Below are 23,600 nucleotides of genomic sequence, written 5' to 3'. Positions count from 1 at the left end.
TTATACTAGATAGTAGTTTATTATACTAGATAGTAGTTTATTATACTAGATAGTAGATGTACATTGGTATAACCAGTGTTTTTCACCCTAATTTTTGGATATTGCGAATTTTTCAATGTTGAATTCTTCCATATTTGAAAAATAACATAAATATATAAAACAAGACGAAAAGCGTCCTGTTACTCTCCAACATTTTCCTCATTAAGGTGCTATTCTCGTATTCAAAGTTGAAAAACTTTTAATCTCTTAATCTCCTTAGGAAATTTTGGCACCATTTTGGGAATATTTTTTAGGGGAAACTGCCTTAATGATGTAATAACTCTTATTTAAAATTTAAAACACTGATAACTATAATACACATTTGATAATTTAGAATTCTTTTATTATCGGTACGTAAGTTTTATTACAGTGATATGCAATTTTCTATTTGAATTCTAAAAGGGCAAATGAATTTTAACAGTTTTCAAAGAGAGCTCATTGCTCATTATAGGTAATCATGCATACAGTTTGCCTGCTTGATGTCTATATGAGTAAAGGTTTTCTAAAATACAGTCAAACCTCATTATCTCCAACTCGATGGAACCAAGAAAAAACTTCCACAAATCCTAGGATTCAAGATATCAAGGGTAAATACTTATAGAATAAGTGTTTGGAACATTTCAATTCACTATACATGGTATATCAGTGTTTGAGATACCAAAGTTCAACTGTATATCACATTTTCAACATGACCAATGAAGCCCTACCCTGGGACCTGAACCCAGGGGTCAATAAATTTCATTTTGCTTAACACTTTGCATGATGTCCAGCAGCAAAGCAAGATTTTCAATTGCATTTTCAATACATTATGTATATGACCAATCTAGTCCCACCCTGGTACCTGAACCCTGGGGTAATGAATTTCACATTTTTGCAGAGGGCTCAATGCCCATTATCCATTATATTCATGCAAACAGTTTGCTGCCTTAATGTCCATAACTAAAGAAGATTTTCTAAGATATAATGCATTTTCAATATATGACCAACTTCGCCCCACCCGAGGACTTATGCCATGCTGAATACTATTTTTTTCAAGGACCCCATATTAGTAGTTACACGGTCAGTTTGGGACATAATACGGAGTCATCCAGGGTGTGAAATGGAAATCGCATTGGGCAAGGCAAAGCCGAGTCCCAATGTGGATTTCCATTTCACACCCTGGATGACTCCGTCTTATGTCTCAAACTGACTGTGTAATGAATTTATCCCAAATGAAGGCCTTTAGAAAATTTGTTAAGATTTCAGTACCATCGTTGATAAATATTATTCGATTATTATGTACTTTCAATTTCATCTCTTCGTTTTTCTTTAAAAGTTTGTGGGCATATATCACACAATATATGTCCAGAAACATTACGTCACAATCAAATTATTACACCATTAATTTTCAAATTTTTCGTGTTTTTCATCTCTTACTTAGTTAAACCAATCAAGAAATTGTTAAAAATAAAATTATTGTTAGTTTCTAAATGAAATTGAAAGTATATAATACAAATGTTATAGACTTTGTATGGGAAAATATGACGACCTCGTTTTTCGTCACAGATGGACCTCGCAAGCTCGGTCCGTCTACGTGCCAAAAAATTCGGTCCTCATATTTTTCCATACAAAGTCTATAACCTATAATTATTAAATTGAATTTCATATACGTGTTTCATATCAAAAATCATATAATCACAATATCAAAGCATCACAGTTAAAATATGGACAATATCATAAAATAAACAGATGCTGAAACTGAATGCTGAAAGCTGCAGTAGCTGTCAAACCAATATACCCTTGCACGGAGATGATGTATTGAAATTTCAGGGCATCATATGATTTTTAAGTGACGTCACAGTTGCAAAACTCTCTGATTGGAGACAGTGTATTGAAAATTTCGGGGCATCATGTGATTCATTAGTGACATCATAGTTGTCAAACTAATACACCCTCCATATGCAATCGGATCAAGCGCTCGTCATTTTCCGTAACCGGTAAGAAGACTCGGACGTGGATCGGCGCAAGAATTGCATCAAATCGATGTATTTCTTCGCCGGAAGCGCGCCCGTGGATGAGTGTTAAAAGGCCAGAACCGAATCCCTGAATAATATGTTATTTATATTTTCACCACAAATTCAGTTTTGGTATCATTAACGTCCTATTCACTCTGATACATAACATGTAAGTGGAAATTGATAGTGGTACAATACCTTAGATGTGTATAATATCTTAGATGCATTTGAAAGTTCACGTTTCATAGTGTAACGTACGACTGTGACGTCAAAGTTACGTTTATGTATACGTAGTAACCAACTCTGATGGCGTCGATCCACATACGAGGTTCATTTGCGGTTACGGAAATAGCCGAGTAGTTACGATTGCCTCCATATGGTGAGTAATCTTAAAAATTTCAGGGTGTCATGTGATTAGCTTTTATCCAATGAATTATCTACAAATTTGTCTGATGCGGGATAAATTTCCATATTATTCCTCAAAGTGTCCACATAATTAATATTATCCCCCTTCAGACGAATTTGTAGATTGGACAAAAATGAACCACATTATGCCCTGAAATTTTCAATACACCTTCTCCATGCAAGGAGTGTAATACTTTTAGGAGAGGGACTTGTAAGTTGTCAGAACTTGTTCCCAATCCTTTTGATTTCATCAATAAAATATGTTCAAAACAATACTTTGACAATTATGATGTCACTTGTGAATCACAAGACACCCCAAAATTTTCAATACATCATCTCCAAGAAGGGGATGTTCTAGCAAGAAAACTATGATGTCACACACAAGTGACATGAGAAACTGCCTACCTTTCAATGTATATCTACATTCAGTTTTAACCACTTTGATGATTTACATGATTTGTTTATCTAACGTCTATTGTCACATCTTTAGCTTTGATGTTCTAATGTTGTGTCTATATGTTCAATGTGATACACGCATAATGGTGTTCAGTTTGATAATTGAATAATATTTATTAGAAATGTTACTAAATCTGAATAAATTTTGTAAAGGTCTTCAGCAAGATAACTTTGTTACAGTCGGTTTGGGATATAATATAGCGTCATCCTGGGTGTGAAAAAGAAATCCGTAGTCCGCTTCACCTCGCCCAATACAGACGTCCATTTTACATCTTGGATGATTCTGTTTTATGTCCAAAACTGACTGTAACTAATAATATAATGACATTTCTAAAATATGTCTGAAAATGTGCAAGGTCACTGAGCGAAACATGTAGCTTCTCTTAAAGCAGTCATTTTAGTAATTTGGTATCATCATTAACAACTATCTATTGTTATTTAGTGTGCACATCTTATTCAGGTTCAAATATCATCAGACTTCTTGCAAATTATTGTATCGTATTCATATATACTCCATAAGAAGTAAAATAATTGTGATCTCCCAAATGGGGATTATTCTGATAAATCCCAATTTGGGGGGTGACAGACGCCCACTTCAGATATAATATTCCATCCAGACGATTGGATCCAACCAGATAGTTTTCTTGCTCTGGACCCAGTTGCACAATGGTTAGTTAACTTTAACAGTTAACTCCCCATTAACTCTTACATTTATACCGTGTTAACTAGACATTAACTGTCAGTTAAACTTAACTAATCTTCATGCAACAAACTTAACTCATCTTTGTGCAACTGGCCCCTGGTCATAGAACCGAATCATTTTCCACCTTAGCAAACTCTACCCAAGAATTCACCAGTTTTCAATATTACAGTATGCTTCTCTCATGCATTTGAATAACTTTCACACAAGGGTACAAAACCTTTAGCAAAATTTATGCAAATCAATGAACAAACTTACCATCACACTTGAGTCCTTGGTGTAGAAGTCCATACAGAAGAGACCCACAATGATCACAGAATGTAGGACTTCCATAGCTGTGTGTTTTAAATTTGTGCAAGTTGGTGGCCTAAAAAAAGAAAACATATTGATATCATATATTGATACAGTGAGATTTCTAAATGTTTCAAACTATCTAAAAATTCAAGTTAAATCTTATGTTCCAATCACATGTATATAAAATCTTTTTTAAGTTTGTGCACATCGATATTAGATGAAGGTAAAAATAACTATTATCGTATATTGTTACCTTTTATAATCTCCTATAATTAATCAAGACTGTTCACCTGTAAGTGATCATGTTTTTTCAAGATATCTTGGGAAGAATTTGCCAATGACACGAATACAAGAATTTCACTAGTTTAGACCAAGAATCTGTTACATTTACCCCATTAATTGTTATCATTAAGGATATCATAGCCACCAGTATTGTAGAAAAATTAAATGACGTCCATAAGCACATATCATACAAATTTTCCTACAATGCTTACAACCGTCATCACCCCTAATGACAACAAATACATATTTCATTATATTTACCTCAAACGAACTGACTGTAGAACTCTTTTTTTTATATCTATAACAAGCTTTTACAACCATGTTATATAAAGTGAGAAGTTCACAGTAAATTGAATAGTACGTCACATAACTTTTTGATTGGTGGAAAAGTCCCAAAGTTTTAATTCTTTTGGGTTTGTGTGATAATTCACTGGAAAACTTATAAAATTCTTTAGTTAACTTTTGTTTTGTTCATATTTTTCACTTAAAAAGCTCTACAACAACAAAAATTTCAGACCAAAGAATATTGCTATTTTTATTTTCAATGTTTTGGCAGTTGATACATGGCCTGCCCTGAATAGGAATTGGCATCATGGCAAGTGCTGCTAAAGAGTAAAAAAAAAAACTATTGATTGAATGTAAATATATTGTTTCAATGTCTATTTGCCCCTTCCCTAACACATATATATTGAAAAAGAGTTATCCCTTGGTTTAAAATTTTGGAAAACTTCTTTTGGTTGTCGTTAAAGATCACATATCTTTTGTTAAGAAAAATTATATTGGCAGTAAGACACACATATAGGTTGGACATAAAGAGTTTTTTACCAAAATTTTACTTTATAAAAATCAAACTTACAGGTGAATATATACGGTGTGCAAACTACATGGCATGGAACATTGGTTTCTCCGAAATAGATCTTGCAAGAGATGATCTCTAAACTTTTCACAATACAGTATGACATGGTTCAATTGAGTTTTGCTATAATCATACATTCTGTTTTGCTAATTACAGGGAATGAAAAACCAATTCCTAATTAGGAGTAATTCATTATAAGCATGTTTATTCAAACTGTGTTGTACTGTATCAGTGAGATTATAAACCATCTCTCAAGAGGGCAACAACATTAACTATTGACAACTAAAAAAAAAAGTGTGTCACTGAAGAGGATTATGCAATCCCAATATCCCATGTTACATGTACTTTTCCTGAAAACTCCACAAATCTGCTCAAGTTTACATGACTCTGTAATGAAATAGAGAAATTGACTTTTGGAATATTCTAGAGGAAACCAAGAAATATGCATGACATTTCATAGATAAGACATTAATTCATGTATCTTTTACACACATCCCCTCTTATCATATTTATCGAGAAATTGCTTAGAATATCATTGTGTCTTGAGATTTGTTGTGGCTGTCCGATCTATATTATTCTCCAAGACTAGGGACATAATTCATTCAATTACAGCTGTAATCACAAGATGAATGGTGATGGGAGGCAAAACAGCATCTTCTGATCCACTCTCCAAATTAATCTGAGGAGGCAAACAACTAGTATCCACACACAACACTTGGATCTAAACACCATGCAGTTACTAAACCATTTAAGTACTGTTACACACTAAGGGTACTAATATCTGGTCTGTGTCTACTGGCATAGCTAGTCTGTATGTATTATTCTTAGCAGGAAAATGTTATTCTAATACAGAGTTATAACAGGAAATTGTTCTTCTTTAATATAGAAAGAGAGTGCATTGCCAGAATATTGGTTTCTGGATCATGGCACTTTCTTATTCCGAGAAATAAAAGGTACAAATTTGTATCTAACCATCAAATGGGATTAATGTAGAGAAATGGAAACTGGAACACAAATTCACTTGGAGCTTAAAATAGTATCTTCTTTTATGTAATGAGGGGGTTTATATCCTCTTCTGCTACTTCTTAGACAAGATTGCAATTCTGCACTGGACCAGATACAAGCAGCAGTGTAAACTACTATGATTCATGAGGAATGAGTGATAAAATTATAGACATACACTTAAAAGGCCAGTCTACATTGGGTTTTGAAGAGTCTGCTACACACAATATATAATACGGTCTACACGATAACTTTGGGTTCTGGAAAAATATCAAACATACCTTTTTGAGATTCTATAAGATAAATAAGAATAACCCATAGGAAAAGCAACTGATGTTTCTACATGACTTGCCAAGTGTGTCAACAAGTCCTCTCTGTTCTGATTCTGAAATAATCAGTCTCCATCTTACCAAGCTCCATTCAGGATTGATTGCTAACTCCGTCTTAAGCTCAAAATCATGTAATCTTTCTTTATGTATCCTTAACCAAACACATTAATACCAAAATTACTCTTCCTTTATCATATTTTGTGCTGATATAATGTCTTCCTTGACAAACCTGAGCAAAATATCAAGATTTGATTTTTTACTTCAGTCTGGATTTTGATGCATTGGTATCGTGCAGTGTCACAATACTTTTAACCCCAAATTTCCCACAAGATAAGCATTTTGCAGCATATTGTTACCTTTCATGTGGGAGGAGCTAATTACAGTAACAGACGCCACATGTTGGAGAACTTTATCATCCCTGCTTTTCTGTATAAATACCTGAACATATAGCTACTTTTTGGTGAGCAATTCTTTCACACTTCCATGCTTCAAAAAGATGCATTATAAAACAAAAGATGTACTTTTTTATCATTCTGCTGCTAAACTTCAAAACATCAATCGAATGCAAAGAGGGATCAAATTAGCATGTCCTTACTTAGTGAAGATCCAAAGTCTTTTGCAAGAGTCATCATTTTCACAAGTTTTTCACACTTCGTAAATTTAATTCTCTTGCATTTTGTTCCCCAGACACTGTAAATGACTAAAATTCAAGTGCTCTGAAATCAAATTGATTAAGTTAGTCTTTCCAGAACTTTCTGAATTCTATTCAAATATCTGAAACTCCTATTTATTGGCACATCAGTATTTTCACAGAAATTTCTCTGTGTGCATTAATTTTATCTAATTCCTTTTTCTTTCAATTCCCAAAATAGTATCTCCAATTCACAATTATTGTGACTCAATGTACATTCAATCTCTCCTGAATTTTCCTAGGATTATGCACTTTAGAGACATTTATTCCTCGTCTTTTGATTTCTGCTTCATCAGTTGCTTGACTGCCTTCTTATATAAATGTTTCTGATGACCACTAAGTGGACACCATGATGCTCTCATTGAATGAGGCTGTGTTTATGTTGTCACCATATCTTATTCACCCTTGGTAACAACAGTGGCTATCAATAAAAAAAATTGCTAAAGAAATTCTTGAAGTAGTTTAAACTGGCTGTATTACTGCTAAAACATAATTTATCTGTCAAAACCCATTTAATTCTTGCATTTTGGTCAGAAGTTGGATAGCCACATTTGTTTTAATAATAATTCAAGGTAAGTAACATGATAATAATAGATCTTGTTTCTTCTGATTTCTTAAGTATTTGCTGACTTTATCATATAGAATTCTCTCTCTCTCTCTCTCTCTCTCTCTCTCTCTCTCTCTCAATTCTAAAAGTCTAGGTATGTTTCTCATTAACTTGCTAGTGCATTCAAGAGGAGGACAGTGCAAACATTTTGTCCATTTGATCAGTCTCTAATGACCTATACAATGATTGCCTTGATAGCCTAAACACATAGCCCCAACATAGTCTACCATCTATCATGTATAAGCCATTTTTGTAAAATGTAGTAAATTTTAACATATTAGGTTTTACTACATGAAAGGAATGGCAATATTCTCCACAACAATGGTGTGAAAATCAACAACTTTTAGTAAAAATTTTGCTAGCGTAAAAATTTTTCTCCACGTGCAATATGAGTAACGTAACAATAGTCATATCATGCCCAGTCATTATGGATCCATAATACACTCGTTATAGACACCCTTGGGGGGTTTCCGTTTCAGACTCCTCTGTTCACAAATACTCTGCAACATAAACAGCTATAGTAACTATGTATTTGAACACACCAGCTCTCATTGAAAATGTACTTTTAATGCTTGAAACAAACATTATTTCTTCGGTGAAATAATGCCACAATCTTGATAAGGATATATTTGTTTAAGCTTATTATATTTTTTCTATTTCATTATGGTACTGAGTATGTTATAAACTTATAAAGTTATAAACAAATTATTGATGTTTTGCTAGCATTGTTTTGATATCTGTCTTTATAATGCTATTGTAATTTCCTTTTACTACTTTTATAACATGCTGTATCATTTTTATTGTGTGCAGCACTTTAGAGTGGTTATTTATAGTCATATAAGGCGCTATATATATATATTATTACTACAGTAACTTGATCCGAAGAGTCGGATCACGTCGAGTTGACAGGCGCGGATGATCAGATCACACGAGACGCGAAGCGTCGAGTTTGATCTGGTGATCCGCGCCTGTCAACTCGACGTGATCCAACTCTTCGGATCAAGTTACTGTAGTAATGATAAATTTATTATATACCCCCTATGCATTTTAAATCCACATTTACATGATACTAAATGTAATCCAAATTATCAAAAATACAGACATACAGTGAAATTATGTTTTGTGTATGCAGTTTTGTTTGTGACGCGGCCAATATTTTAAGCAAAAAACGTTGCGTTGATGCATTGTGACGTCATTGTGACGGCATCAGTTTCAGAGGATACTGATACGGAATCAGAAAACCACAATGTGGTGATCCGGAAAACTGGATCACACGCTGTGAAATCCACAGTATTAACAGACGATACATTGATGGGTATATAATAAAAATAAATATCAGTATTAGTGCACACCCTTTTCCATATCAACTCATTGATACTGTCAGGTCTCAGGTTCATATAGGATGTCATAAGGAAATGAACATGTATTAATTTATTCTCTATATACTCAAATATCTTTCATAATCTTTGTTCCAATTGGAAATATTACCAGTATATGTAATATAACATACAAGACCACTAATGATTTAAGAAACTAATCTCATAAATCTTTTCCTTGATGGCGGTATCAAAGGGAAAATTGAACAGAAAACTTTTCCATCCAATTTTCCCTTTCATTACTACCATCATGAAAAGATTTATGATATTCATTTCTCATCATTTAATTATGTTTTTAAATAGTAAAACAAATAGTTTTTGAAATGGTGCATAGGAATACATGTATGTAACTGTTACAATGAAAATATTCAATATGGCTGTGCGTTCAGGTCAGGTAGAGTTACTGAGCAGAATTAAAGGTGCAATATGGTTAAAAAATGAATTAGATATGAAGGAAGAGGACAAGCGGTGAGTGGATGTATGCTGCATTGTGTTGAAGGACACGTTGAACACTGGTTGTGACGTGGGAGCGGTGGAATGTGATTTGTAGTTTTTCTTTGAAGCAGAAATCAAACGAATTTTTCAGCCAATCAAAATCGCTGTAATTTTATCAAGACAATAAATATCAAATGATTGTTAAATATATACGTATGTACAATGATTATGTATACATTTTCTAACATAAAAAATTACTTGACACTTTCAAAAAGGTAATGAATCAAAAGAAATGAAGTTTGAAAAGATGGCAAGCAATAGGTTTCTGAAACTGTCTGGGAATTGCTCATCATTACTGTAATGTTTAAAGCTGATTTTTGTCCACACAAATGAACATCAGTAACAAAGGAATGTCTTGATATCAATCAATGTCAGATATTGTTTGAATATTATCTGAATGCAACACTCTGAAACAAAATAAACAGACTAGTGTACAATCAATATTGCTATCATCATAACTGTGGATAAAATCTTCATCTTCACTTGGAATTTACTAAATTGAGGTTAAGTATACAGTTCAACAAGTGAAATCACTACAATCCCTTACAACTCAGAATTTGTTAATCTGAAAAGTAAGTCAAAAATAACAATTACCACACCTCCAACTGCTTAAAAATAGCAAGGCATTCAGTGATTAATACATATACATTTTTCCCCTGATGCTAAAATCTCCCATTTCTCCAAAAGTCAAATACTGTTTTCATATTCTCCAAGAATCATCATTTCTCCGAGAAACAAAAGAAGTCTGTTGTACTGTGCATATCATTTTTCAGAATCTCTTCATTTAGTAAACACAATGGGGAGAGTGAGTAAGTAATGGAGACTATGTGCTGCAAATCTGTTGAAGATAGTTTGAAAACCAAACAAACAGACGGTTAAGATAACCCAAACGATTCATACCTGACAAAGCACACTACAGCTTCTGATGTTGGCTTGCAGAAGCAGAGATAGCTTTACAACAAAACTAAACACCCCCAAGAAAACAACCTAGTATACAATTATCAGAAAATTTAGGGAAAGAGGGAGAAATGGATTAAAAGATATTAAGATTCCTTGCCTTGATTTCAAGTGACTAAATCTGATTCGGTATAGTTAAAACAAAAATTTATCAAAACACTTTTGAAAAGTTTGCTTAGATCAGAGTTGAACCAAAGAAAAAAAAGGGTTAAATATATTAAGACTTCATAGACATATTGCAATATGTATATTCTGGCAATAATCATGTTTTTCAATTCAACTAGAGCTTCATATATTCACTATCAATGATACAATGTTGCATTTAATTCCCTTAATTTCATTGATTTTACCACCAGAGTATCAATTTTTAATTCATTGCAACATGAATAGACTCTGAGTACATTATACACAATTTTGACTTCCAGCTTATTAGGTGTGTAATAGAAATATGAGGGGGGAAAGTGAGACAAGTTCATCAATGATGCACAAAGCCTGGTTTAATTTGTTCTTCATGAGATAATAATAAGCACAAACATCCTGTAGCAGTAACCAGGTAAATTAATGGATGTCCAATGTAGCCACTGTATGACTGAATTAGTTTCAGTTTATCCAAAGACTAAAAGTGGTATTCTTGATAATCAACACTTAGCCATTTCTAAAAAGGTCACATTCATGACGGCATCATACATGAATATGTCATTCTCACATGATGCTGGGTTCCATTTCGAAAAACAAAAGCGGCTCATTTTGCTTTGAAACAACAATGTACCATTAATACATATGTTAATGTTTCTTTTCATCATAGAGAGAATAATGGAAAGCATTTACTGTACTTTGTATTCTCAATTGACATGATCACGTCTCAGAATCATCTGCACATAAATTCAACAACATTGGATCCAAATCTACAAATATTGACATGGAAAAAAATTATTTTTCGCATGATTCATACCCAATCCTCCACACATAGTGTTGAAAATCTGGTTTATAATACAATTCATTATATTTTCAACAGTGAAATACTAAAATTCATCCATTGAATGAAAATTTGTATTATCACAAAGTGTGAAAATCACAACCGGGACTACTTGCCACAATATTCATCTGCAATTCATAAGATCACCTTCATTTTACATTATATATATATATATAATATATAATAAATTTTTCATGTTTTTAATTTGAATACCAAATAAAATTAAAGTTGTTTTATTGATTTTTATACATTTTGCATAATTTTAAGGTACTTCAAAAATTAATTACATTACATTAATTACATTACATTACATCATATAATTCTTTTCTTGATGCAGGTATCATTGGAAAAATTGGACAGAAAACTTCATCAATGCATGTAGCGCATTGATGAAAAAGTTTCCATAAAATTATCCCTATGATACCACTATCAAGAAGAGAATAAGATTCATTTCTTATCATTAAATATTTTAAAACACCAGTTTAAATAATAAAACATGGTTTTGTTTTCAAATTTATATGATGTATCAATACACAACATGAAGTCAAAATCAGGTTTTCTTTGATGCAGAAATCAAACGAATTTTTCAGCCAATCAAAATCGGCGTAATTTCATCAAGACAATATATATATATTCAAAGATTATATTTTCTGTGCAATATTGTTTTGAACATCAATACAGGGATGGCTAAAAGCGCTTAAGGAAAAACCTGAGAAAATGTAATAAACAGAAAATTCAATGTTTTTTGTTGTTGGACAAAGAATTTATTTCACAAGTTCGCACGAATGAAAATATAAAAAAATCCTGCCTTACTTGTGAAATAAATTCTATATCCAACGACAAAACATTAAATATCCTCTATATATATATAAACAATTAATTTGATTTACCCTTCACAAAATAGATTGTTGACTGACAGGGTAGTATTTTTTTCTATAGATCCACTATTGTATCTGGCTGTGATAACTAATACAGTTGGTAGCAATTATAAAGACAACATTCACTTGTATTTGCACAGCTCCTACAAGAATGGCCTATATTGCACAGAAAAATAATAATGCCTCAATCAGTATGCAAGCAATTCTTGACTAGAGTGAATATCTAAGTCAGATAATTGAACCGATAAACATCTGATCTTACAAAATGACAATAACATTAATACATTTAGCATTTCCAGTCCGTTTCATTTTTTACTATGCATTTAAAAAAACACCTTAAATTCCCAAGGTTATATGATACGTACAGCAATTCAAGGAACAACAATAAAAAATTAAAACTAAATGAATAGGTATACATTATAAGTAATGTGCCAATTGACTATGAATTCCAATATTGTATAATGTGACACTATTATGAGCATAATTTTGTTTTCTTTGCATGCTCAACACTAACTTCACAATCTGTATGCAATGCATAATATTGCAAAAACATTTTATACCCCAAAACAAAACAGTACTATATTTTGTCATTACACTCTTCCCTATGCAATATTAGCCTTAAACCTTAGTAAATTTTGTAGGAAGCTAAAGCAGATATGTATCTAAGAGTAGTGTACAGCAGAATCTTGTGCATATTTAAATACAGCAGAATCTTGTGTGCATATTTAAACAAGCCCAACAGCTTATAAATTTATATGATGCAGATAAAGCACTTCCTCAATTGTGATGGGGGAATAAATTTTTGCCCTTATATACCCAGTACTCCTTTGTTAAAACAACATGCCAGAATAAGTATCATTGCAATGACAGTGAAGGAAACCATCTTCATTTCCTGGTTATATAATAGAATAGTATCTCTCTCCATCCAGTCACTAACTCCTCATTCTAAACAATAGTGTTTTCATTTAGGTATCAACTTATAAGAAACAATTCTGCACAAATCATGATATCAAGTTGAGGGCAAATATATGCGAGGTTCTGCAGTCTGACAGAAATTTATGCAAAAGATTTTTAATACTATAAAAAACAACATATATTTATTGTACTTCAATTTTCTAGAGTCATATTCTGCACAATGGAGCATATAAAGATCAACATTTGTGCCTCCACCTATAGCGTCTTCAAGTCACAACTTTATTCTACCCGGGTTTCTGTTGTCACGTGGTGTCTCGATCTCTAGTGTGTTTGAATAAAAGTCGAAAAATTTATAATCAGGTATTTTGGAATGAGTGGGCAAATATTATTCTTAATACCAGGAAATATTAAATTTTGATCTTTTGTAAACAAATGTGGCAAATCAGACAAACTCAACTACTGTATAAATTGGTATGCTTTAAATCACATAAATTTCACACAACGAAAAAATATATAGAACTAGATAGAATACAAGAATTATTTATTCAATTATATATGAGACTAAATTTTACAATTTTTGTTAGAATAATTCAATTGTGATAAAAGTGAAACTTAATGTTTATATACTTAATCGATATCAACATAACAAATTTCTGATTCCTAAGTTAAAGGACACAACGCATGTTTCTAAACTTTTTCATTTTTTCAGCAAAATTAACTCTTTTTATGCCTAAAACTACTTTAAATGTGTTTTAAATGAAATATTTTGCGTAGTTTTCGAGTTTGAAAGCGATGAAATTCAAATTTTGCGATATGCATATTTTCTTTCGCTAGTTTACGCGCCATTTTGTGTGACGTCATATGCGCCCTCGGGTTTGAAAACATCTATTAGCCATTTCATAAACAGATTAGATTTAATCAACAAAAAACCAATTGTCACGTTAACGGTTTGTAAATAATAATGCATTAAGATGTTTTGTGCCGTGCTCGGGTGTACTAGTTGTCGGTAGAAAGGATTTATACTGAGTATTTTTCAATTTTTCGAAGGAAGGTACGAGAAAAAAGACGGGGATGATTTTTTTGTTGGAGCAAGAACTTTACCTTTAAAAACACACCAGTCACCTTTTCAAACATCGCTTGGACAGAGACCCTGATAAACTGCGAGAAAATGGATATATCGAAGCTATAAGCACTGGTAGGCTTATAGCATACATTCTGTTTTGCTCTTCAAATTCAATACACACTCGGATCAACTGACCTTCACCTTGTAACAACATATATCGACGATACAATGTAACTTCTACCAACTGGTAGATTTACATCAACAACAAATAAAGATACAAAATAATTGAACTTTTAATTATACAAATAATAGAATATTGTATGTCCTAACTTTAAATTGAATTATAAAATTATTTCTTCATTGAACTCGTAGCATTTTGAGTGCGTCAGTAGGCTATATAACGCCGTGCTCCCACTTCATACTTCCTAAAGACGTGCAGATCACAATTCAAAAATAGTAATAAGATTGCTTTATCAAAATAAAATAATGTGATTACCACTTTAAATTTGAATATTTTTATTGATTTGTGTGTGTGTTGTCTTTTTCTTTCTTTCCGAAATGCACGCGTGACAATAGCTTGGCATAGGGCCTAGTTGTCAACAATTTAACGTATCATAATTTGTGTAATCCAAAAATAAATAATGATTGCACTGTTTATTTTAGAAAAACAGCGCCAATTACAGATGTATAAAGGAATAACATCCCCAAACAGTTTGTAGACAGCGACCCATATAAACATTATTTACTCACAATTTTGCCGATTTCATACACGCTTTACTCGCTATATTTGGGTATTTACATCGTTATATGTGTTCACTGGTGGTGAACACATATAAAACTCGGACAATTTATCAACATCGATTTAAATGTTGCCCATGGTAAATTAATTAGGCCCCTAAAAGTTGAGTTTTTTATAATATCTCGCAGTACTGTCACAATCCGAAGGGCGCATGTGACGTCACTGTACCACGTGACTACCTACCTAATTAACTTGACTTTTTGAAATCGGGGCTTAGATTTAAGTCTGTATTGTGGTTAATTATCGCAAAATTTCGGCGAACGAACTATTAGAATTAATTACTATAAGCATAAAGAAGGCAAAATGCATGTAATATTGTATACTTTGAAAACATGAGATATGTCCTTTAAGGCATTGTAGAGAAAAGTCAGAAAAAATACATTCGGAACAAAGGCACATGAATCTTGTAAAACTTGGCCCATTGTGATGAAACATGAACTTGATCTGTAAACATACAGTAGTAAATAACACACGAAATTTCAGCTTCCTATATTAAAGCATGATGGGAAAAAGACCAGAAAATAACAAGAGTACCGCCAACGGTACATAATACGCCGGTGTAAAGCTAATATAGGGTGTTTTTCTTACACCATGATTTGTAGAACTTGGCTTCAAGTAGTATCAGCAATCATCAGGGTGTTACATACTTTTTTTTTGCATCATAAAAACAGACAAATCATGTACTCTTTATGTAATATTTCCACTTGGAATAAGGTGTATATGTGTACCATTTGTACCAAGTTTGATGGTCCTAGCCCCAATGCATTGTTCTGTATCCTAATTCTATGACTTTGCCCTTTGACCTTCAGAAATAGTAGTCATCCTCCACTTGGCATAAAGTGTATGTGTACCAAGTTTGACAGTCCTAGCCCTAACAGTTTGGTCTGTATCTTGCCTATAAGGTTTTTACCAAGTAATACCGTATATCAGGTTTTTTCTGCGTCATGTTTTTTCCGCGAATCTGAACCTAAAACAGTATATCAAATTTACGCGAATCAAATTTTCACTATTTCAAAGTCATAACAAAAATATAATTCACAATTATTTACACTTATGAAGGAACTGGAGAAAAGCCAGCATTTGTACGTATAACCCTTAATTTTTTATTACAAAAATTCAGTCAATGAAACGATTTATACGACTTCTGAGTTAATGTCACAATTATATTCAAAACTCAATATGGACGATATTCCTGCTTCTCTGAATCCATCTCTGAAGATTTCAGATTTTGTTCACATGTAATCATAGAGCTTTGTCAGCCATTTCACTCCAGGTGGCTTCATCCGGGTGAGCGATAAATCGAACTTCACCTCAATTTCAAAAGACGCGCTCAGCTTATCACACACCTGTGCTGCGAACCAGTTTTCAAAAACAATTTTGCACTTTTGTTTCCACTCACGTATATTGTTAATATGTACAATCTGGCGGTATAGTAACGTAAATCACTGTTGGTTAGCTATAATGGTACTAATACAAAATAATTATCGATAATTGTTTTCAGTTTGAAAGGCCATAAACCATGTACCGTTACATGTATGAGTAGCTCAGGTATAATTATACATGGATTGAAGCAATGAATATGGCCCATTTCATTAGCTTGTCCTTTGTTAAATAAACACCGAGGCTTACATACCTGTTACCTGGCGCTTGTCGGACATAGGGGGGAACAAAGCACACTAGACACATAACATTCACCGTACTATAACCTGTATGCTATATAACTCTATTACAAAAACAAAACTTTGAATCTAATTTAAGCGGATTTATTTTCCACGATTCCAAAATTGTCGCGAACAAAGCGGAAATTAGATACACGCCAAAAAAAACTTATATACAGTATTATGACCTTCACCTTTGAGCTCTGACATTGAAAAACAATAGGCATCTTCCTCTCATCATGGTGATCAAATATTCCAAGTTGTAAAATGATACAACCTTGACCTTTGAAAACCAAAAGGTTTCCTCCACTTGGCATGTCAAGTATGTATACCAAGTTTGACAGCCCTAGCCCCAATAGTTTGGTCTGTATGACATGCGTACAAGGTTTACATATTAACTTGAAAAATAATAGGCATCTTCCTCTCATCATGGTGATCAAATGTACCAAGTTGCAATATCCTGAAGCTTACGGTTCGGTCTGTATCCTGCCTACAAAGTTTTCCTACTAAATGATACGACCTTGATCTATGACCTTGAAAAACAATGGGCATCCTCTCTCATCATGGTGATCAAATGTACCAAATTGTAAAATCCTGGAGCTTACAGTTCACTCTGTATCCTGCCCACAATGTCCGGACAGACAGATGGACGACGCCATACCATAATACGTCACATCTTCAATGGGCCTATAAAAACTGAAGAAGTTGAACCATGGAACTAATTCATACAATTTTTCCTAGAATAATTCAACCGTGATAAAAGTGAAATTTGATCTGTATCTACTAAATAGTTAACCACATAGAGAAAAAGTCTGGAAAACTATTATTTGGCACAAAGTCCTGTAAATTTCATAAAAATCACTCTAACAACTTTGAGAAAACATTAACTTGATTTGTAAACATACATTTGTAAACCATATACCAAATTTTATAATGAGAAAAAGCCTGAAAAACTAAGTTGTGACAGATGAACAGATGGACACATGCAGGCAGATGGACACAGATGGAGTGCAAACTGGTAGTCCCCTTTGGCTTCATCAGTAGGGGACTAAAATATAAATACATCATAAGTAACTCGTAGTACACGCTGATAGCCCGAGGCAGTCCAGTTGTGGGAACTTATAGTGATTATCTTAATCAACATTGACTATGTAGGGGTTTATTATGTTTTTGTCAGAAATTCTACAACATAATACCGAAACACAGCATCTTGAGACAACGTAATAACCATGTCTACTTTACAAGTTTGTTAAGAAATAGTTTTTGTTTTAATATTCCAACGTAATAAGTATTCCAACGTAATAAACAATGAACATATAAACAAGGTTCAACTGTATATAAAGATATGCAAAATCTCCAAGGTCAAGGTCATAACAAGTATTGCATCACCTTAACTTCACATAAAAACCAAAGCAATGTAACATCTCTACTTCTACCTAATCTGAAGCTCTATGTTTTAAATATGAGGCTTAATTAACAAAAGTTCCACAAGGCTAGACATATATCCCTTGCAAAAAGTGTCTACAAGCTTTTTCTATATAAGTCCATAGTGACCTTGACTTTTTTACCCCAAAATCAACAGGGTTCTTCTTTTGATAGCAAAGCTACCTGTGAAGTATCAAATCAATCCAATAAAAAATGTGCCCCATAAAGTGTCTACAAGCATACCTCACGCACAGACAAACAGTCCCATTACTAACACATGTATCCTCTCTTGCAATGAATTGCGAGGGGATAATTAATCGAAATTCAAAGGATCAAGGTCATAACAAAAGGAAATACCTTTACTCAAATCAAACACTTCAACATTTTTATAACCAAGCATGTTAATATTGTTGAGCAGATGGTTCCATTAGGTTATAACAAACTAATGAATCATGAATTCAAGTAACCATCAATTTATATCCTCATTACTCTACTATCCTGGGGTGACATTTATGAGGCCTGCATCTGCTACACCTGTATCCATCACAGATTATACTATCACAACCTAAACTTTCCTAAAATACGAGAGGACAATGTGCCAAGTTTAACGCTACAGCTAAATCCAGAAGCTCAGTTACTGAATATGGAAATATTTAAGACTTCCATGGCAATAAACAGCTTTTCTCCCTCATTTTTGCCAAAGTTCTACATTTTTATCAGCTAAGAGGGAAAGTGATGCAACAGAGAATTATAAATGTCAAGACCATAATATTCTCCATTGAAATGAATGTTTAACAGTCAGGCAAGATGCAGATGGAGCTGGTGGGCAAGACTACACTTAACATGCAAATGCAGGGAAGACTAAGTCTCTCTTAACTAGTGATAATACCTAATCAATCATACGATACTGTTATGAACTGTGACTGGCACCAGCGATTATTACTGTGCACCACTATCCCTTGAAACATATAAGGCTGTTCAATAGTCGTAACTTTGATTTTGGGTTGTCAGGCTGGTATAGCTTGGGTTTTAGCATCTTGTCATTATGATATGCTACATCTATCATACGACCTTCATATGACTTTTTCCGCAGTCTTTCAGGTTAGAGCCTTAAAATCTCTCTTTCTCTCCATGAATCATCTGTTAATTAATCATTCTAATTCTAAATCTAGGTTGAAGCTTTTTCTGTATTCAAAAGATAATTAGGCATTTACTTATGCAAAATGAAATGTGTACAAACAGAAAGGGTCGTTTACTAGGCTGTATAAATTGAGGAAGATTGTCATGTTTCCACTTTGCAACCCACCATTTTGAATTATGGTGTATGGGTTGGGTTGGAGTTGGGAGGAACAGGTTGGAATTTATCTTGTATCTAATTATCTTTTCAACCAAACATTCAATGAGCTAGCTTACCATCATTACCAAGTTTTGACAAAACTGAATTATAGCCTTTTAATGATGACACCATTTTAGTAAACAATTTCATATTTGGGATAGGCTTATAATTCATACTTTGAAATTGAAGAAAAATCATGGGAGAAACATTTCTTTTAATCAGAATGTATTTTCCAAAAAGGGGAAAAAACAATAATTTACATTTGGACTCGATATTCCACAATTTCAATTTTATATAACTTTTTTTTAAATATGCGCAACATTTCACAAATTTTAAATTACATTTTTGCATGATCAGATGTTGCCAGCATGTACAGAATTTGTAGCATTTCTTTGAACCCTAGTATGTATGAAATATCTGTACTCTTAGCTATATATCTGCACTCATTCTTTCAATGTACGATGGGTAATTGAATTGCCTGCAATACTTGCTTCAAATTAAGATATAGCCATTGTTTCTACCAGTTTGTAAATTCCCCTGATTATTGTTCCTGTGTTAATCGTAAAATAGATAGTAAAAAGTCTGTCTTGAATTGCAGCTGAGTCAATTAACCATTCTTTATGGATTCAGAGAAATAAATGGTTTCCAAGTGTACTTGACAAGGAAAAAGGCACCAATGCCATCTTGTGAAGAAAGAGTGCTATAGAGCTCCAGATAAGGCATGCATAAGTGTAATTACACATTAAAATGAAATCAAAGTATCCACATACACATTTAATATTTACATTATACCAGCTTTTCACCTGCCTTTGCTTGAGAATAGAAATGTTTACAAAATTACTATGAAACCATTTCAAGGGCTTACGGGGATGCAAGGGCACATCCCAAATTTCAAAAGAGAGGGGGGCAGATGCATGCTTGTCATCCCCCCCCCCCCATAATAATCTTATTAAAATCAGATCCTAAGATACCCTCACAATCGCTACAATAGGATCCGACATAATCCCATAGGGGGTCACGTCCGCATGACCTTTCGCTTGGAATATTTATAAGAACTATCAGCCAGTCAGATTGCGCAATACAGAAAATGATAGTTATCTAGGAGGTTCCCAGCAATTCATAAATAAGTTGCAGTAATCTCTCTCCCACAAAGTTTATTTATTCCACACTATTAAATTGTTTATTCTTGCATAAGGAGTTTTAAACTTTCGCAATAATGCCTAATCTATTCTGTTCATTCAAACATCAAAACGTACCATATAAAATACACCCAAATTAAATTAATTGTGAGATGCGATTTATGTATGAATAGGGATGGGTACGATTTGAATAGTTTTCAAGATGGTTTACTTAATCAATGCAAGGAATATAACGCCAGTCGACGTAAACGGTGCATTGTGACGTCACACAGGGCTCGAAATTAACATATGCCCGTCAGTCTGTGACTGGTTAAAAGTCTGGCTGACTAACTGACATTTTTTTTAGTCAGTCCGATGGGACTGGTCAATTTTCTAAAATGTCATTTTGGAAAACATACTTATGGAATCTTAAACACACATTTAGCATTCCTCTGTAGATATCACATGAACCAGATTAGTAAATATAAATCTCACGTGAGTGTTACAATATTGTCTGAGGCATATCAAGTTAAATTCCTTTATTTTATTTTGATAACATGAACGAAATTTATTTCTGAAAAACTCTGGTGGACTAGTAAATTTTTCTGCGGACTGGTTGAAATTATACCCTATCAGTACGGCTGGACTGGTGACATAAAAAGTTAGTTTCAAGCTCTGTCACATCTAGCTGCAATGTTTTTCTTTTAAACCAAACAATCGCAGCTATTTGCCTTGAATTGTGAACATCGGTGGTTTCATTGGCGACGCGCTGATTGGTTAACATAAAGTTCACATGAACATGACCCCTAGTCGAGTTATGTCAGATCTTCTTACGCAGAGTATACGGTGCGGATCTAAGAAATCTGATTTTAATTAGATTGCCCCCATTAAAATTTCTCTTTAAAAAAACTCCAGTTTTCAGCAAGTGTTTTTCTCCTTAAAGGTTTGCAATGGTTCTCTCCTAACACTTATTTTGTACATAAGGGATATCCCCATTGGTTACATCACAGTGGATTAAAATCTAAATCATTTACTGTTGGTTTAATGTATCACATAACTATCGATTAACAAGAGTACCGCAAACGGTACAATATATGCCCATTGGACAGTGAAATTTAACCTGGAAGCATATTATGCACTCTGAATTGATACAACACACATTCATGAATAGAAAAGCCTTAAAGTGGGTCATGGTGAACCAATCCATCTGACATGTGAACTGATTATGTATTTCTCTGAGAGTGAGGTTGTGACAAAGTGTCGGTGCAATATCTATCTATGATGATAAAAAGTCCAGGAAACCATTTGATTTACTTTTAGCCCTAAAGTAGGTCATGGTTGATTGATTGATTGTTTAGCTGTTTTCCGTCACACTCAACAATTTTTCAGTTATCTGGTGGTTGTCAGTTTTTTGTCGGTGGAAGAGAGAACCCAGATACAATGTACCTGGGAAGAGACCACCAACCTTCCAAACGTAAACTGGGAAACTTTCTCACTTACCGGCATGAGCGGGATTCGAACCCACGCCGACCAGAGGTGAGAGGCCTTGTGATTTTGAGCATGATGCTCTAACCACTTGGCCACGGAGGCCCCTACCAATTAAGTTGAAATGTGCACTGATTCTGTATTTCTCTGAAAGGGAGGTTGTGACTGATCATACCAAAAAAATCTGGAAAACTGTTTGACCTACTTCTACCCCTAAAGTACTGTAGGTCATAGTGCGCCAATCCAGCTGAAATGTTAACTGCACTTGTCTTCCTCCGAGAGGAAGCCTTTGACTAAATATCAGGTCAATATTTGTATCCGTAATGAAAAAAAGCCTGGAAAACTGTTTGACCTATATTTTCAAAAAAGTAGGTCAAGGACGAACCAATCCAGCTGAAATGCAAACTGAATTTGTATTCCTCTGAGAGGAAGCCTTTGACTAAATATCAGGGCAATATCTGTATCCGTAATGAAAAAAAAGCCTGGAAAACTGTTTGACATACTTATAGCCCTAAAGTAGGTCAAGGATGGACCAATCCAGTTGAAATGCAAACCCACTCTTACAAATTTTGAGGGAGATATAGTGACCAAATTTCAAAGTTGTACATGCATCCATTACGGAAAAAAGTCCGGAAAACATGACCCGGGACGGACGGACAGACAGTCAGCTGGACGGACACACGGACAGTGCCATAACATAATATGTCCCGTCTGATGACAGGCGTATAAAAACAACAATAGCAGGCCAATGACATAAGATTTTTTCAATGTATAATGGAATATCTGGGATTTTTACAAGTTATGTTCTCAAGGAATTGTAAGAAAATGTAAGGTGACCTAAAATCTAGCTGATTTAAATCTTTAGTAACTTCTGTATATTGTTTGATTTTGATATTTTTCTCAATTCTAGCTAAACTCAAATAGTACCTAACTGGTTGTAGCCTTTTATTTTGAATTATTGTGATTTTTTAACAAGATGTATTATAAATGTATGTATTAGTATGCAAAATTTGTGACATTAGAAAATAGTCTTTATTATGGTTCATAAAATCAACAGTGATTTTTTTAAAGCCAGGACTGAGATTTTCTGATAAAACACATACATGTATACACTTTGATGGGAAAAAAAAGTTGTGCAAAAATAAAATGGAGATTTTTATAAGTTGTCAGGTATGGGAATTAATTTTATGTGTCAAAAGTCATATCTTGTGATTCTTGTCTAATTCTTTGAAAGATGATGAGATACAACAATATAAACCCTTCTTCAAGGCCTTAAGCACACAGGTTAACCCCATAGTGTACTATAAAATATTATATATGCCAAAAACAAAAAACGAGATTCTAAATTTCTGGTGATTTGCATAGATTGTTCAGACACTAATCCCTTATGTGACTTGTGAAAATTTCTGATGACGATTACAGTAAATGAAAGCTAGCATTCTGTGTGTAGTGTAGACATATACT

At 33.5% G+C, this 23,600-nt stretch overlaps 1 protein-coding gene across 5 annotated transcripts in view; it reads right to left on the bottom strand.

Moving 5' to 3' along the window:
• The window catches only part of LOC125669579 (calcium-dependent protein kinase C-like), a 105,877-nt gene that overhangs the window by 61,508 nt on the left and 20,769 nt on the right, over positions 1-23,600 (bottom strand). For all 5 annotated transcript variants that reach the window (XM_048904183.2, XM_056163168.1, XM_048904181.2 and 2 more), the window contains one exon: positions 3,853-3,961. In XM_048904183.2, coding sequence (XP_048760140.1) covers positions 3,853-3,961 — 109 coding nt within the window. The remainder of the gene's footprint in view (positions 1-3,852; positions 3,962-23,600) is intronic.

Source organism: Ostrea edulis, chromosome 4 (assembly GCF_947568905.1).
Source record: "Ostrea edulis chromosome 4, xbOstEdul1.1, whole genome shotgun sequence".
NCBI lineage: Eukaryota > Metazoa > Mollusca > Bivalvia > Ostreida > Ostreidae > Ostrea > Ostrea edulis.
This window is presented reverse-complemented; position numbering and strand designations above follow the sequence as displayed.